The sequence below is a fragment of the Schistosoma haematobium genome, chromosome 6 (genome assembly GCF_000699445.3).
Source record: "Schistosoma haematobium chromosome 6, whole genome shotgun sequence".
In the NCBI taxonomy this organism is placed as follows: Eukaryota; Metazoa; Platyhelminthes; class Trematoda; order Strigeidida; family Schistosomatidae; genus Schistosoma; species Schistosoma haematobium.
Window position 1 is genome coordinate 9,502,909 of NC_067201.1, and position 15,632 is coordinate 9,518,540.

General features: G+C 30.6%; 1 protein-coding gene across 1 annotated transcript in view; it reads left to right on the forward strand.

Annotated features, from left to right (window-relative positions):
• Positions 1–7,521: 7,521 nt before the first annotated feature.
• Positions 7,522–15,632, forward strand: part of MS3_00008473 (uncharacterized protein) — a 39,279-nt gene continuing 31,168 nt past the window's right edge. Inside the window, exon 1 of the mRNA XM_051216812.1 lies at positions 7,522–9,686. Within this exon, the coding sequence (XP_051065427.1) occupies positions 7,773–9,686 (1,914 nt within the window). The 5' untranslated portion in view covers positions 7,522–7,772. The remainder of the gene's footprint in view (positions 9,687–15,632) is intronic.

The window sequence follows — 15,632 nt, forward strand, 5'->3', positions numbered from 1 at the left end:
ACTGTTTAAACGTTTAATAATTATACATGATTTGTCAGAAGCGTATGTCAAAATTCATGAACTTAGTTAAATCAATTACAATCCAACTCCAAAATCAATCTTAAATTACTGTTATTTGAAAAATGTGTAGTCAGTTTGACTGTTATTATTATCATCATATTTTCACACCATTTCTCCTCACTTTTTGAACATATTCGAAACACCGTATGTCGATTCCCAGATTTTTTCTTAAGATAACCAACCATGTATCCCATAGAATATGATTAGTAACCACAATTGATTGATCACTGGGTGGTGATCAATGTCATGCTTGTCTAGTCCTTATTAGTGCAGATCGAATGCTATCGATCATGTTGCAATGTGGCCACCAGTCTAGGTGACTCGACAGGAGGTTAGTCACGGCTCGGATAGCTCAGTGGTAACGTCTCTGACTGTGAAGCTGGGTGACACGAGATCAAATCCGCCAGGCAGCACCAGTTCCCTCAAGATTACAGGTACACCTTGTTGACGAGTGCCAAGTAGCACGAAACCCGGGTCCAGGGTTTCCTGTTGACTACCTCCAACTACCATCTAAATGATTAGTAACGCAATCTAAGACAGGTGTCCCATCCTATTTGGGAATTATAAGTTAAATGAATCTGCTTCCCATAGTTGGTTTTCATTCCATTCAGTAGCTAAGTGGATAACGGGATAATTTTTAGGGTAAACACTACAAGATTCGAGTCCTAGATTGAACATCAACTCTACAATGTAGGTATATCCAACTGTCAAGTTCAAAATAAGACGAAACATATGTCAGTCACATTCTATCTGTCTTATGTAAACTTATAGTAGAATGTCAATAATGAACCAATCCATACATATACCAATTACAAACATGTATTCTTACAAATATACTTGTCATAGTTGTTTCTGTTAAAATATTAACTTTTTGTTAGTTTCATTTTTGTCTTGGAGAGAATTAGACAAAGAATACATTTATTTATTTAAACGACAAAGCACCAAATAGATATGTGCCACAAAAATAATTTCATTTATGTAAGGGTTTGGATACTGCCTGGGTGCCCAAACTGAAGCAGGTGGTTTTCTTAGGGGGCTACACGTCGAACCTTTGACCTAAAAGTCTAATCCACAAGGCAATGGAGAAACGTCAGGAGATGCAGTCCCATGGTAGCCGGTGACCAAAGATAGGCTGACTCTCTCCACTCTCGGCCATACCAGGGTATTTGGGGGTAGACAAAGAATACAAGGCATAATTTAAGTTGCATTTAGATGAATTATATGTGTTTGATTAAACTAATTGATTTCCTAGCTGACATTTATAAAATGATCTTAGACAGTTATTGAAAAACAGAATTCACTGGACATCTATTTTGTCCTAATGTGGGGTTGTTTAGTATTGGTCATCCACAACTTCGTTAAAGATTTAACCCAGGACTTTTCAGAACTCTTCACAGCTATCCAAACATTAGAACCATGGTACATTTTCAATTTGAAGCTATTCTTGATACTATGTAACCACTTTGTTATTCTATCTTTAGGTAATTGCCTTTCACATTTGACATGGTTGAGCTTCAGTGGTCACGGCTTTTCACTAGAGTCCTTGGAATTACCATTTGAAATTGAGCACTTGAAAGTTTTGTGTCTGAACTCAGTGGAATCAGGGGTGCACACTCCTAAGAAGTCCCATACTAGGACGAAATCGATGTCCATTAGTTCCTAATCTCCAAATTTTGTCAAATTAAGGTCAGTCGGTGATAATAGGCAATAAAAATCAACACTTTCTACAAACACCTATAGTATCATTTAATTTAGCTTGAACATTTAATAAAACTTTCAAATAGTATAGGACCATTATTATTCTATTAGCCATGTAAAATTTAAACATTTTGTATGGAGGAACTTAATTGTCAGTCTTATGATTATTCTTATAGAAATTACTGTCCTGAAGTACAATAGTTTATGACTGTTACAATAATTAGCAAAGTAAACGGTTAAGTCCCTGTATTGTAAGTTTCAATTTTCTTTTTTTTTAACTACTCATTCATTTAAATAAACAAGGTTGTTTAGAGATTATTTTAATTGATCATTGGAATACTTGACCACTGAAGATTAAACATGTCTAGTGTGAAATATTTGTTATCATTGATACCGGAGGTACGATTGATATTCTCAAATCTTTCAGAATTATTGGCAGGTAAAAATCACTAAATCTCTTCGAGTTGCCAAGGCAGTAGCAGTTAAAGAACTCATTAGTTTAATTAACTAAACATTGTTTGCATTATGTTACAGGTCTAATAGTTCGATTGTAATGTAACACAAAATCAAATCAACAAGGAGGCACCAGTTCTATCAAGACTATATATATATTTCAATAGTGATTGGAAACTAGCATAAAACCTAGGTTGAGTTAAATATTCTGTAGACTATATTCAACCATCTATCATCAATCAAACACTGTGCATCTAAAACTCCAGATACATTTGTTGTAAACAATATGTCTACTCATAAGTAGACAAGATTTGTATATTAAAATACGTACTATCATTACTTTATATGGTATTTCGTGAATTCAGAAATTTCTTCCACTATTGTTTTCATCATTTTCTTTTAGGCCAAATAGAAGATTTTTAAAAACAAGGGGATATACACACACAATTATAATTTTGACCTTTTAATGACATGAAATTGGTGATTTAATCAAAATAACTATGCTGTAACTTGCTATTGATATGTTCGGCCTAATATGGATTAAATTATTCCAAAGGTCAGGACGATTTTCAGAAGAGAACTTAAATTCACATTTTACTCACAGCTATGTGTAAGAGCTTTGATGAACAGTTTTAAGTTTTATTTTAGTGAGAACATTTTAGACAGTTAACTAACTGTATATTAGTTGGTAGATGAATAGCAGTGGTACGATGTAACCGATTAGAAATAATAATAGTTCTGTTTGTGTAATATCCTCTACTTGATTATAACAGAATACAATATATAACTAATGGCAGTCAAACATGTAGAACCACACAGTCGCAAATGAGAAGAGGGAAGAAACAGGGGAAGTAATTATCGGATAAGAATCAAAAATGTACAGAAAAACATGAGCATTTATACCTGTGAGTATTGATCATAACATCATTAAACTTCAGCTAGTCCTCAAGGAGACAAGCTATACTATCGTCCAATTGTATCATGCCACCTTGATATTCTAGAATGCTCTAACAAGTTCTGATTGGATGGAATCTCTTTGGCTCCTTTAGAGACTCTAGAGTCTTCGTCGTGCTTCTTGAAGCCGTTTCAACAGTTTGTTATGGTACTCCCCTATCACTTATGGAATATTTTAACACATTTATGTTCATCAAACATTGAAAAATTTCATTATTCAAAATAAAACAAAAAAACATTTCGAAAATATTTTTCGAAGAGTTAGTGTGAAAAGTTTCCTACGAGTGCAGATGTTACAACTATTTGTTTCATATAGGATAATATTGATTAGATGAATTACAAATGTACTATTGCAGTGTGTGCTACTTATATCGACATAAGTAGTATATGATGTGAGTCGTAAACAGAAGGTCTGGCAGCAGAGAGACAAGAGCATCTAACAGTGAAAAATGGAAACAGGATGCAATTTGTATGAAAATGCAAGAACAATGAAGTCTGAGTCATTTTGAGACAATTGGTGGACGTTTTGGAAATTAAGCATTTACTTTATGATTGTTAGATTATATTAACAAGTCCTGTAATTTTGTGCTAAATACGTCCGATTGTCCTCACTGGTGTTCTTGTTCATTACACTGCCATTTCATTTTCTTAAAAGTATACGGAAAATCCCGTCAATTAATGAAGTGTTTTTGTTTGAATTGTTCACTGTTTTTGTACAGTAACAGATAATAAGATTTCTTTGACAATATTTGAAGTCTATACATTCCGTATTTATCATTATTCAATGAAAATAAACTTTAAACAGGCAGGTCTATTAAAATATTTCTACAGTTGTGTTATAACTTGTAGTTTAGTGCCCTATTAATATACAATGTAATGATAACGCTAGTTAGAGAACAGTGATTTATCGGACGGACCAGTGACGCATAAAACCCATACGAGTAGTCTAGAGTCATTATCTAGCCTTCTTCCCCTTAGCCCTGACTGTTGAGTCCAAACCACCAATCTTAGCCTCTGCTATATAAATCATGTATTTCAAACATACTGGTTTTATATACAAATCAAACAGGCCACATCACACCACAAAATAGGAAATAACATTTGTACGAGATCTAGCCAAAAGTGATTGTAAATGTGGGATACACTAATTAATAAACTGGGCATAACTTAAGAATGGTAAATTGTATAATAATAGTCTCTGGGTCAAAATAAAGCTTATAATAAGAGGAACATGAATAATCCATAGTTTAGCTAATTAACAACTATACAATAAAAATATATGCATCGTATTAGTCCATAAATAGTTCACAAAAGCTACCATTCATAATTCTCTTCAGGATATAACAATTTGAAACATAGATTATTTGAAATTTTGATTAGACCACTAATAGTTAATGACGATAACTACTTAGTATACATAAAAAGAAGAAAAAAAACGGTCCAAATGAAGTGTGATTACTTTAAAATATCCCTTTATTTCTTTTTTTATATTAAAAACAAATACATAAACAATGATTCTTGTTTATTACCACAGTTCTAAATTCAATTAATTGTTGCTAAGACAACAGAAAAATTTAGGAAAAAACAAAATTTCTAATAATAATAGAATAAAATTACTAATATTTAAATGATATGTAATGTAACATAAAAATTTATGTCTAATGAGTATAATAATTAGAATAAATGACGGAACTATAATTTATGAACGAACCAATCATATTTAGGATAACAGGTTTTGGATTTTGGCGCAAAATTCATGTACTCATTTAGCCAAATAGCATCTTGACATTTTAGCTAATATCAGATCATGATGAAAATTTGTAAATCTAATTCTTAATTCTAACCATCAATTGTGAATCATAATCCTTATTCTTCAAATTGTTTTATAACCCTCATTTAGTTTTATTAAGTAGGTAGACAATTTTGATGGAGTTTTGTTCTCTAAGCTGGATGGTTTGGTTGTGGAGCTTTCATTGTTCTTCTGAACGACATCATCACCACAAACTTCAGATAGATAGACACTCTCAAGGTCACTTTGACATCGCTCAAAGGTTACCCATAAATTATAGTCTCATTAAATTCTTTCATAAATTGTGAAAATTATACATTAAATACTTCATTTGCAAATTTTACATAAATTGCCTTAAACTTTATCATTCATTCATTGTTATTACAATTAATCTTTGTTTACATTCTTGTTCTTTTCAGTTTGATCATCTTAACCTTTTGCTGCTCGGGATTCCATTTTCGATTGGTGTTACATACTACTTATGTCGACAGATATAAGTAGCATACACCACAGATAGGAATCAATTTCTTAAGTGTTTACAAGTTAATTATAGTAACAATAATATTTGAGTAAGATAAATTTAAATGATGGAAATACAAAGAAGAAAGTTTCTTGCAGAGAAACTAGTCAAATTATATCATCTTAGAATGAAGAAGACTATTAAATTATTCAAACTAAAATGAGTCCTTAGATGTGTTTCATCGATATACAAAGCTCCAAAAACAAAAAGAGACAAATGACCAATAAAATAGGTGCTTTTCTCTCAGGTTAATTATCTGAAATATTAAGCATGAAAATAATGAACCTTAAAATAATAAGTCTTTGAAACATGGACAATGATTCAATCAAATTAAGACTGAAATCAGTAGATTGATAAGTAAATCAAGTCCAGTGATTTTTATCTTGAATCATTGACTTGGTATCATCGTTTTATTGTATAAACTCAACTGTTGTTTGGTCTGTTTATTAAAACTCGATGAAAATGGTCTATAAGATACTGGAGAAGATTTATAACTTAAATGGGTGATTGTGATTCATTGAATTGATTGGTTTAATGGTGGAACTTTCATAATCTTTGTGGATAACATCATCATTAAAAAATTTAAATGAGATAGACTTCTATCAGAAAAACAATAAAAGTCTTTCGATTTAACCAACTAGATCAAAAATGTAAAAAGATTATTTTTGTAAGTTGAAATTTATTGTTTACAAATTGATTAGATATCTAAACCGAGAATCGTTAGGGTGATGACAAGAGCGATATGAAATGTAATCGTGATGATCAATTCTTGGATGATATGATCTGGTGTGTGCATTTTGAATACTAAGTTCACACAACTTTGAGCGAATCATATTTTACGAAATTAAAATAGTATGTGGCCTTAGTTATTATTTTGCAATATGGCAACACATTGAAGGTGATCCACCTGAATAATTGGGCGCCCTTTTCTCAAGTTTACAAATATTGCAATAAACCTATCTGTTTCAGTTTTTTTTCTTCAACTGAATAATTATCTTAGTGGAAAGTCAAGACTATTGGTTTTTAGACGTGTCTACTATGAGGAAAGTCTCTAGCAAAGAAGCAATGAAAGATTGTTACTCAGTATCCCTGATTGATTGAGGTTACACTTGTATATTGCTGGATCTCAACTCAATAATTTAAAGGTTTTATGTTCATATGAATCACCGAAGGTTCTAAGTTTGATTCCCAGCGACATGATCGTTGATGTTTACCACTGAAGAGTTCCATAGTAGAGTAAAACAGCTCTCCAGTGCTTATTGGTCATTGATGACTATCTAACTTAAATCAGTTCATGATCTCAATAAAATTCAACAGTTTCCACAATCTCTATACTGTTTCTTTTTTATTATTATTTTCTTTATTTCTTCTTATCAGTACAATCTATTATTCACTTCTTTCATTTAATAACCCTTAATAGCTTACTTACTTACGCCTGTTACTCCTAATGGAGCATAGGCCGACGACCAGCATTCCCCAACCCACTCTGTCCCTCCGGGGGCTACTGCCGGTCCCAAGCCCGGATAAAGGAGGAGGGTTAGGCATGGGTTTAGCGACCCCATCCTTTAGAAAACTAACTCGCTAAAAAAACACTAACCAGAAAAATTATTCAAACCCCTAATAAACTTCATTATAAATCACTGATCTACCTGTTTTCCATTTTCAAAGAAAAAAAAGAAGAAAGAAAAGAAAAAAAGAAATCTAATTTACCATGGACATTAATCAACTTGAAATGAAATATGTAGCTGTTTGTCATGTCACATTTTGATTGGTTCACTTGTTCAAATATCATTGTCTCAGGTATATATATATATATTTATTTAATATACAGTCACATGATTTTAATGGACCAATCAACGATGAGGTTAACTTTTCATCCAATCTCCATTAATCTTATTTTTAAAGCTGCCAATCATATTATGATTGAATAGAGGCACAACACAACACAACACAACACACATACACACACACACACAATAAAATGATGTCTACTGAAATCGTTGGTGATAATGATAATAAATAAATCAAATATTTTGTAAACAATTCTGATTATTGTCATATTGTACAAACAATATTTATTCATAAGATAAATAATCTAGTTAGTTAGTTTGTTTTTTGCGATCTTTTTCTGAACTAAATTGGATCGTATTCAATTCACATTGATCAAATGATGATCTTAATGAATAATATATCAATGATAATGATTAAAATCTATGTAAATCAATAAATGGATTTTTATGAAGTTATCATATCATGTATATCCTTTATTTGACAGGAATATTGTAAATTATTAATATCATGTTAATTATATTAATTTTACATAGTTTATGTTTTAAATTAATTCATAATAGTCCTACATCATCAACAACAACAACATCAACAACAACAATTTATGGTCAACAACGTTGTATGAAACCGGTATTAATACAAATACCAGAATGTCAAAATACATTTTATAATTATACTGGTATGCCAAATTTAATTGGACAAGAGACACAATTTGATGCAAGACATCAATTACAAACATTTAAACCATTAATCACTTATAAATGTTCATCAAAATTAAATTTTTTCTTATGTTCTATTTATACACCAATGTGTGATGTAAATACACATTATTTAATTGGACCATGTCGTCCATTATGTGAACATGTACGTGCAAGATGTGCACCATTTCTTAGAGTATTTGATTTTAATTGGCCAGAAAATTTGAATTGTTCACGATTTCCTATAAAAAATAGTGTTGGTGGTGCAATGTGTATGGAAGGTCCAGAAGATTTAGAAGAAGATATAAATTCATTGAAAAGTGCAATCAGTAGTAGTAGTAGTAGTATTAATAATAATAATAATAATAATAATCTTCAATTGAATGACAAATTCAATAAACCAAATCATAAAGATCTACCATTAGATCCATCTATGAAACAAATGTTACAAGTAATCAGTTTAAACAATGAAAAAATCAATAACAATGAAATGAAACAACAAATAACAATCAAAGAAACACAAGAGAATGAAGAACAATTAGAATTAAATCAAATTATGGAGAAATTAACCGGTGAATTTTTAATCAATAAACAATTTCTTCCTAATACTTTAATTACATCACATTTAAATAAATATCCATTATCATTGCCACAATTAGCTCAATCCATACGTTATTGTTCACATTTTAAAAAATCAATATTTTATGTATATATTAATCGTACTGGACGATGTGCTCCATTATGTGAATCTAATATACTTTATACAACAGAAGCTAAACATTTATCCATTATGTGGACTAGTATATTAGCTGGTATTTGTAGTTTAATGACAATATTTACATTAATACGTTATATAATGAATTTAAAAGATTTTCGTTTCAATGAAAAACCAATTATTTATATTGCATTATGTCAATTATTTTATGCATTAGGATTTGGTTTAAGTTTAATATTAGGTCAATCTAATGTAATATGTGGACAAGATTTAGATTCTGGTCAAAGAATTCGATTACAAGAAGGTTTAGATAATGGTCTATGTGTATTTATATTTATAATACAATATTTCTTTTCTATAGCTAGTTATATTTGGTGGACAATGCTTGTTATTCATTGGGCTTTACAAAGAATCAGTATGATTACATCATGTATTGGTTGTTGTAATACTCATCCATCACAATTAAGTAATAATAATAATAGTGGAAATATTTGTAGTAATGATAATAAACAATTAAATCATATTGATGAACTGAATACTGAATCAAATTGTTATTGTTTCCCAATTAATTCATTTTGCTTCTGTTCAGAAAATTCGTTAAATTGGAATCAATCAGAAATTATTATGAATGAAAGACTGATGCATCCTTCAACAAAAAAGCATCATGCTAGTACTAATAATAATAATAATAATAATAATAATAATAATAATAATAATACTCTAAACAATCCAGCGTTAAATACAACACCTACAAATGTAAAACAACAGTATCAACCAAATTTTCAGAATACATTGAATCAAACAATAACTAATGGTATGAAACGTGATAATGGTAGTTGGTCAACAACTATAAATCATCATTATCATAATCATGATTATTGTCAACAACAAAGATATAGTATGATGTTCACATCGAAATCCGATCAAGTTTCAGCTTGTTTAACTAGAGAGCATGTAGTAGCATGGTTGACAGCTGGTTTATTTACTGTTGGTGTTCTTGTTAGTCGACAAGTAAGTCAATTTTTTCGAAATTGAAAATTTAAATTTTTCAGTTTGAAAAAGAAAGGTCATCATCGTATTAGATTAAAATTGATGATTATTTGTGTCATTCTCCCTATATATATATATATATATATATATATATATTCGAAATAACTTAGAGGTAGTTTGTAAACTTGTCAGTACATAATAAATGTGACTTTTAAAAAGCACAAATCGATCTAAGTTAGTAAACTATTGACAAGTGGGAAGCAATGGATGACTGTATGGCTCCAAAACCGGTAATTAGAGCCAATCCCTTCAGTCTCATATATTAATTTTTAACTACACAACGACTGATCCAGGATCCAATGGTGTACAAGTCTAATTTCAATCAATCTCATACTGATAGTTATTTTTTTTTAGAGAAAAAGGATTTTTATCAGATGGGTTTTGTGGATATTATAGTAATTTCAATGGTTAAGATCATGAGTCAGTTGAAACTAGATCACCATGGAAAACCTGGAAGCACTAGACGGCCGTTTCATCCTATTGTGGGACCCCTCAGCAGTGCACATCCAAGACCTCAACCCTGTGAGATTCGAACCCAAGATCTACTGAGTTCGCGCGCGAGCACTTAACCACTAGACCACTGAGCCGGCATCTTAACCATCGAAGAAGGATTTTTACCTATCAATCCAATCAACAATAAATATGCGTGAATATTAACATATTAGGATGTAAGTCTATTCAGTTTTCTGATTCGAAATGGAGTTGAACGTATGTCCTAGATTCCATTACTAGTCATCATACCAATATACTGAAATTTCTGTTAGAATCACCTGAAACATTTGAATGATCTAGTTCTACTAGGTTAAGTTTATTTCAACATAAAGTTTTTATTTTGTGCACATAATATTTTTTATCTGGTTTATCAATAAATAAATCGTCTTGAATGTAACGATTAACATTTTTCTTTCTATTTTTTCTTTGGATCAAAAGATAAGATCAACTCTGAACAAATAGTGACATATTGTTACATTGACAATAAATCTTAATTCTTCCTCGAGAGAAAGAAAAATAGACATTCCTAGAAATGTAGACTTTAATAAGATATAACTTAAAATTGTATCATGGCATTATTATTATTACTTTTTGATAACATTCAATATAAATCAAATCATAATATATTACTTTTCATATATTTCAATTTAGAAAAAAGGAAATTCACTCATCCCCCCTAAAGAAAACAAAAACAGTAGTTGAACCCATGAGTCAATTGAAACTAGACCCATTGTAGGATTCAGCTGTGCACATCCACGGTCCGACCTCGCGAGATTCGAACACAGGACCTATCAATCTCGTGCGCAAACGCTTAACCTCTAGACTATTGAGCTGACCAGCATTCAATGATGTTGAGGTCTAACTTCAACCAATCCACGAAATTGCTCCACCGTCCACCATGGTCTTCAGTGATTTACTATCTCACAACTGACCTGGTTGGACTCCATTGATCACTGTTTCTCATTAATATTAACACCGTTGGTTGCCGGCCAGCTCAGTGATTTAGAGGTTAAGCGTTTGCGCGCGAGACTGATAGGTCCTGGGTTGGAATCTCGCAAAGCAGGATCGTGGATGCGCACTGCTAAAGATTCTCATACTAGGACTAAACGACCATCTAGTGTTTCCAAGTTTTCCATAGTGGTCTAGCTTCAATTGACTCATGAATTCAACTGTAAAAACAATAGTGTTGAATATTATGTTTAAAATAGTAGCAGCAATTGAAGTTTAAATAATTCTAGCGTTTCGTTCAATAAACTTGTTTGGACTTCCTCAGGGTAATAACCTATATAATGACTTCTCTATACTCGGTGCCCAATCCTTATCAAACTATTCGTTCTAATATTGATGATTATTCGTATAAAGTGTTAAATATTATTTATAAATGAACAGTTAAAAGATGAACATTTTTTAATAGGTGAATGATAATTTAGTTATTTAGTATAGTAATGTGCAAAGTTATAACAAAAGGGTTATAGATATAAACTCTGATTTCAATTACATTCATCTGTTTTAATTAGATAGATTCACTAATTATCGTACTTTAAGTGTAATTTGAAATCGATTATATAAATCTGTACTTGATAAATGAATGGTTGACATGTGAATTGTAGTGTTAATCATTTTTCTCTAAAATACAACATCTTCCATTGTGTATAGTATCCCAAGGTTTTTTTTTCTTTTTAAAGAAGATCCCTCAGTGCAATGATTTTTGTCTCTGTTTTAGATGAGAATAATGTATTTAAGTTCAGTTCATACATGTGATGCAAATATTTTCAAGATTCATACATAGATTCATACGTAGAAAAGATATATAATAATTAGTCTATTATAGATTTCCGAGGAAATATAGTTTATCATGAATTAGATGCAATTGATATATCCATAATCAAGTGTACACACCATTTGGATGAATTCTACAAACATACTTCCTAAGCCTGAACACTATGAAAAAGTTGACCATTATATTCATGTAAATTTTAGTATAATCTTTAGCTTTCCAGATATATTCAATAATAAATGTTCATCAGAGATACTCCGAATAGCAAAGCATCTACCCACGACAAAATATATATTGTATAGTTATTAGCTTAAAAGTATAGTTTTGTAGAAAGCATCTTTATTATATTAAGTAATCTTAAAGTTTCTAAGCTTTTCAACCTTCTTGTCATGTCCAGGTTCACTCCTCCATTTACATCTTAACCAGTAGATATAAATCATTATTTATTAATTAATTACACTTGATAAATTCATCATTTGAATTTAATGTCGTTAATTTAAAAAAAAAATAATGAACTTTAAAGATATGCAGACATTAATTAAGATATTATTATTATGATGATGATAAGTAGTATATGACAGAAACTGTCTAAATTCTAATTTCCGCTATAACTTCATTATACATACGTATAATTTATCTCCAAGTTAATCACTAACCACTATGGTTACAAATATTAACATACTTTAATGGGTTTTTTCTTTGTAAATAAAGATGTCTCATTTGAAAATTGCAGAGATTTTTTTTAAAAAAAAACATATACTTTTACATTTTGAATAGTGGAACCACGTAGAATAGGAAGGGATAAGTAGTATTTCATGATCATGTTCCTTCAACTCTCATTGACGGATAAATTATACTTGTAATCATTTCTGAGATTGAAATTCAAATAATTTCAATCTTTCACTTAGCGAATTGGTTCATACTTCTTCAGGGAAATAGTAAACACATCGATATCAGGATTATTTCAACTAAAAAATATTTTTATAATGCTTTTACAATTGATATAAACCTAAAGAAGAAGAATGTTCAGTAAAATCTCAGCGAAAGAATTTGAGAATTTACAAATACATTCTTCTTCCTCTTCTTCTTCTTCTTCTTCTTCTTCTTCTTTAATGTCTCACATTAACTCGGCGCCCAAATATTATGAAACTATTCGTTCGAAAGTTCTTATTTATTACATAAACGTATTACGAAATATCGGAAATTTTTTACAAGATGAATTATATTCTACAGTCGTAATGTTATTTTGCTATCACTGACATTACCATTACTACACACACTACTATTATTACTACTGTAATGAATGAGAATATAGGTGAGGACAACCAGTTGTATTGTAACACAAGATTACAGAATCTGGTAATATATGAGAACCATACATTGAATACTTTATTTGGAAATTTCCATCATTTATCCTTCACATTCTATATGATTCTTCTGATTCACAATTCTTTTCTAATTCCATTTCTGTTTTCTTCAAGTCGACCTTCATAGCCTTCTGCTGCCAGGTTTTCTACTCCCGATTGGTGTTACAAACTACTTATGTCTGTTGACGTAAGGAGCATACACCACACTACTATTATTTCTACTACTGCTACTACTACTACTACTACCACTACTACTACTACTACTACTACTACTACTACTACTACTACTACTACTACTACTACTATTACAACTACTAATCCTACTATTACAGTGACATTTTCGTCGCTCTGTGTTTATATGATGATGTTAGCTTAGACCGATGTGTGTATATATATCTTAGGCTCTAAGTTATTTTTAGCTGAATAGTAAGACTTGTGACAATATTATACTGAGTTATTTTATGGATTTATTAGCTATTGGTTTGAACTATATTAGAATAAATGTATCCCCCTCGGTAAAAATAAACAAGTCATTACAGTAATTATAATTTGTCATTAGAGACTTTGAATGACATATTCCTTAATAAGGTGCGTGTACGTGTGTGTGTGTTGTTGTTGTCACATTCTCAAAGTGAATATAAACACTCGAACAATGTATGTGCATCAAACGAACGAGTTCAAATTAAAGTGAAACATACTCCTTGGATTCTACTACTGGATACAATCTATCTATTCTAACGAAATCCTATTTCCTCATCTTAAACACTACTACTACTACTGATCATATTAAGGATTTTTCCTAATTTCACTTATATACTACTAACCAATAAATTATCAATAATACTTGTATTAACTAGTCATTTTTTTATTAGCATATTTAAATGATAATAAATGTGTAATTTATGTCTGACACTAAATTATTAATGACAGTCGTAATAATAATAATAATAATAGTATTCATGAAGGTGGTGCTCGTAGGAATTTCGGGACTGGTTATAATTATAAGTCAATAATAATAATAATTAATGTTTGTAGTTGAAATTCATTAATTTTAGTAAAACTGACTACTTTCTTTATTACCATTATTCTTTACTTTAATTAAACAGTGGTTTATATTATTTACAATACTGTTGTTAGGTTGCTGCTAAATTTATTTACTGGACATATATAGATATATCCCCGACGGGACTGTTTAACTCACTGACCATCTTTTAAAAAAAAGAGGGACACAATTGACAAACTTTCAATGTCAATGAATAGTGGAAGTGTTTGGTAGAGCTTTCTTATGTATACATATTTGTGTGTGTGGGTGTGTGTCTGTGACTAAAAGAGGAAGCAGCTTATTTGAATAAATGTATCATTTGAATGATGATACGATTACTGGAAGCGATTGTAATTCAATGATTTGACAATACATTTTTTGTTACATTGACAAGAAATAAGAGAATTGAAAATTGATTACACAACATTTAGATAGTTCAGTAAGAAAAATTTAATATTTTCTGTTTAAAAACATTAAGGTAAGATAAATATGGTTTGTATGCTCACTCTCTCTCTCTCTCTCACACACACACACACAAAAGCACAGAAATACACACATAAAACATAAAGCCAATGTATTTGAAATTTTACTGTAATAATATCCAGGAAATAGAATTCACAAGTTAACTTTAAAGGAACATTGAATTTCAAGTGATAATCATTACATAATATGACATCAATTGTCATTTTCACGTGTACCTATTCTAATTAAATTTGTAGTGAAAAAATATGAGACTATTTTTGATGGAGGTCATGAATTGATCGATGTTAGACAACTATTGAAAGCCTGGTAGTATGAGATTGTCATTTCATCCTAGTATGGGACTCCTTTGTAGTACTGATCCATGATCCCGCACGCGGGATTCGAGCCCAGGACTTTCGGCCTCACGCGCGAACGCTTAATCTCTAGACCATGACCGTCCAGTGCTTCCAGGTTTTTGATGGTGATCTAACATCGACCGATATATGATTTCAATCAAAAACTTGACAATCTTCACAATCTCAAGCTGATGAAACTATTTTTCTTTAATTGGTTCATTTTATTTTGACCACAAAATAAGTTAATTACCTAGAAATATATAGATAAAATTATAGATAAGAATTTATATCCATCAGTTCAATCAAGTCAGCTAACCCTCATGTGGTATAGGCCTCCGACAGGGATTTATGTAGAATTCTCACCACAAAATTGGAAAAAAAAACAGTTTCTAAGTGGTTTACTTTTAAATA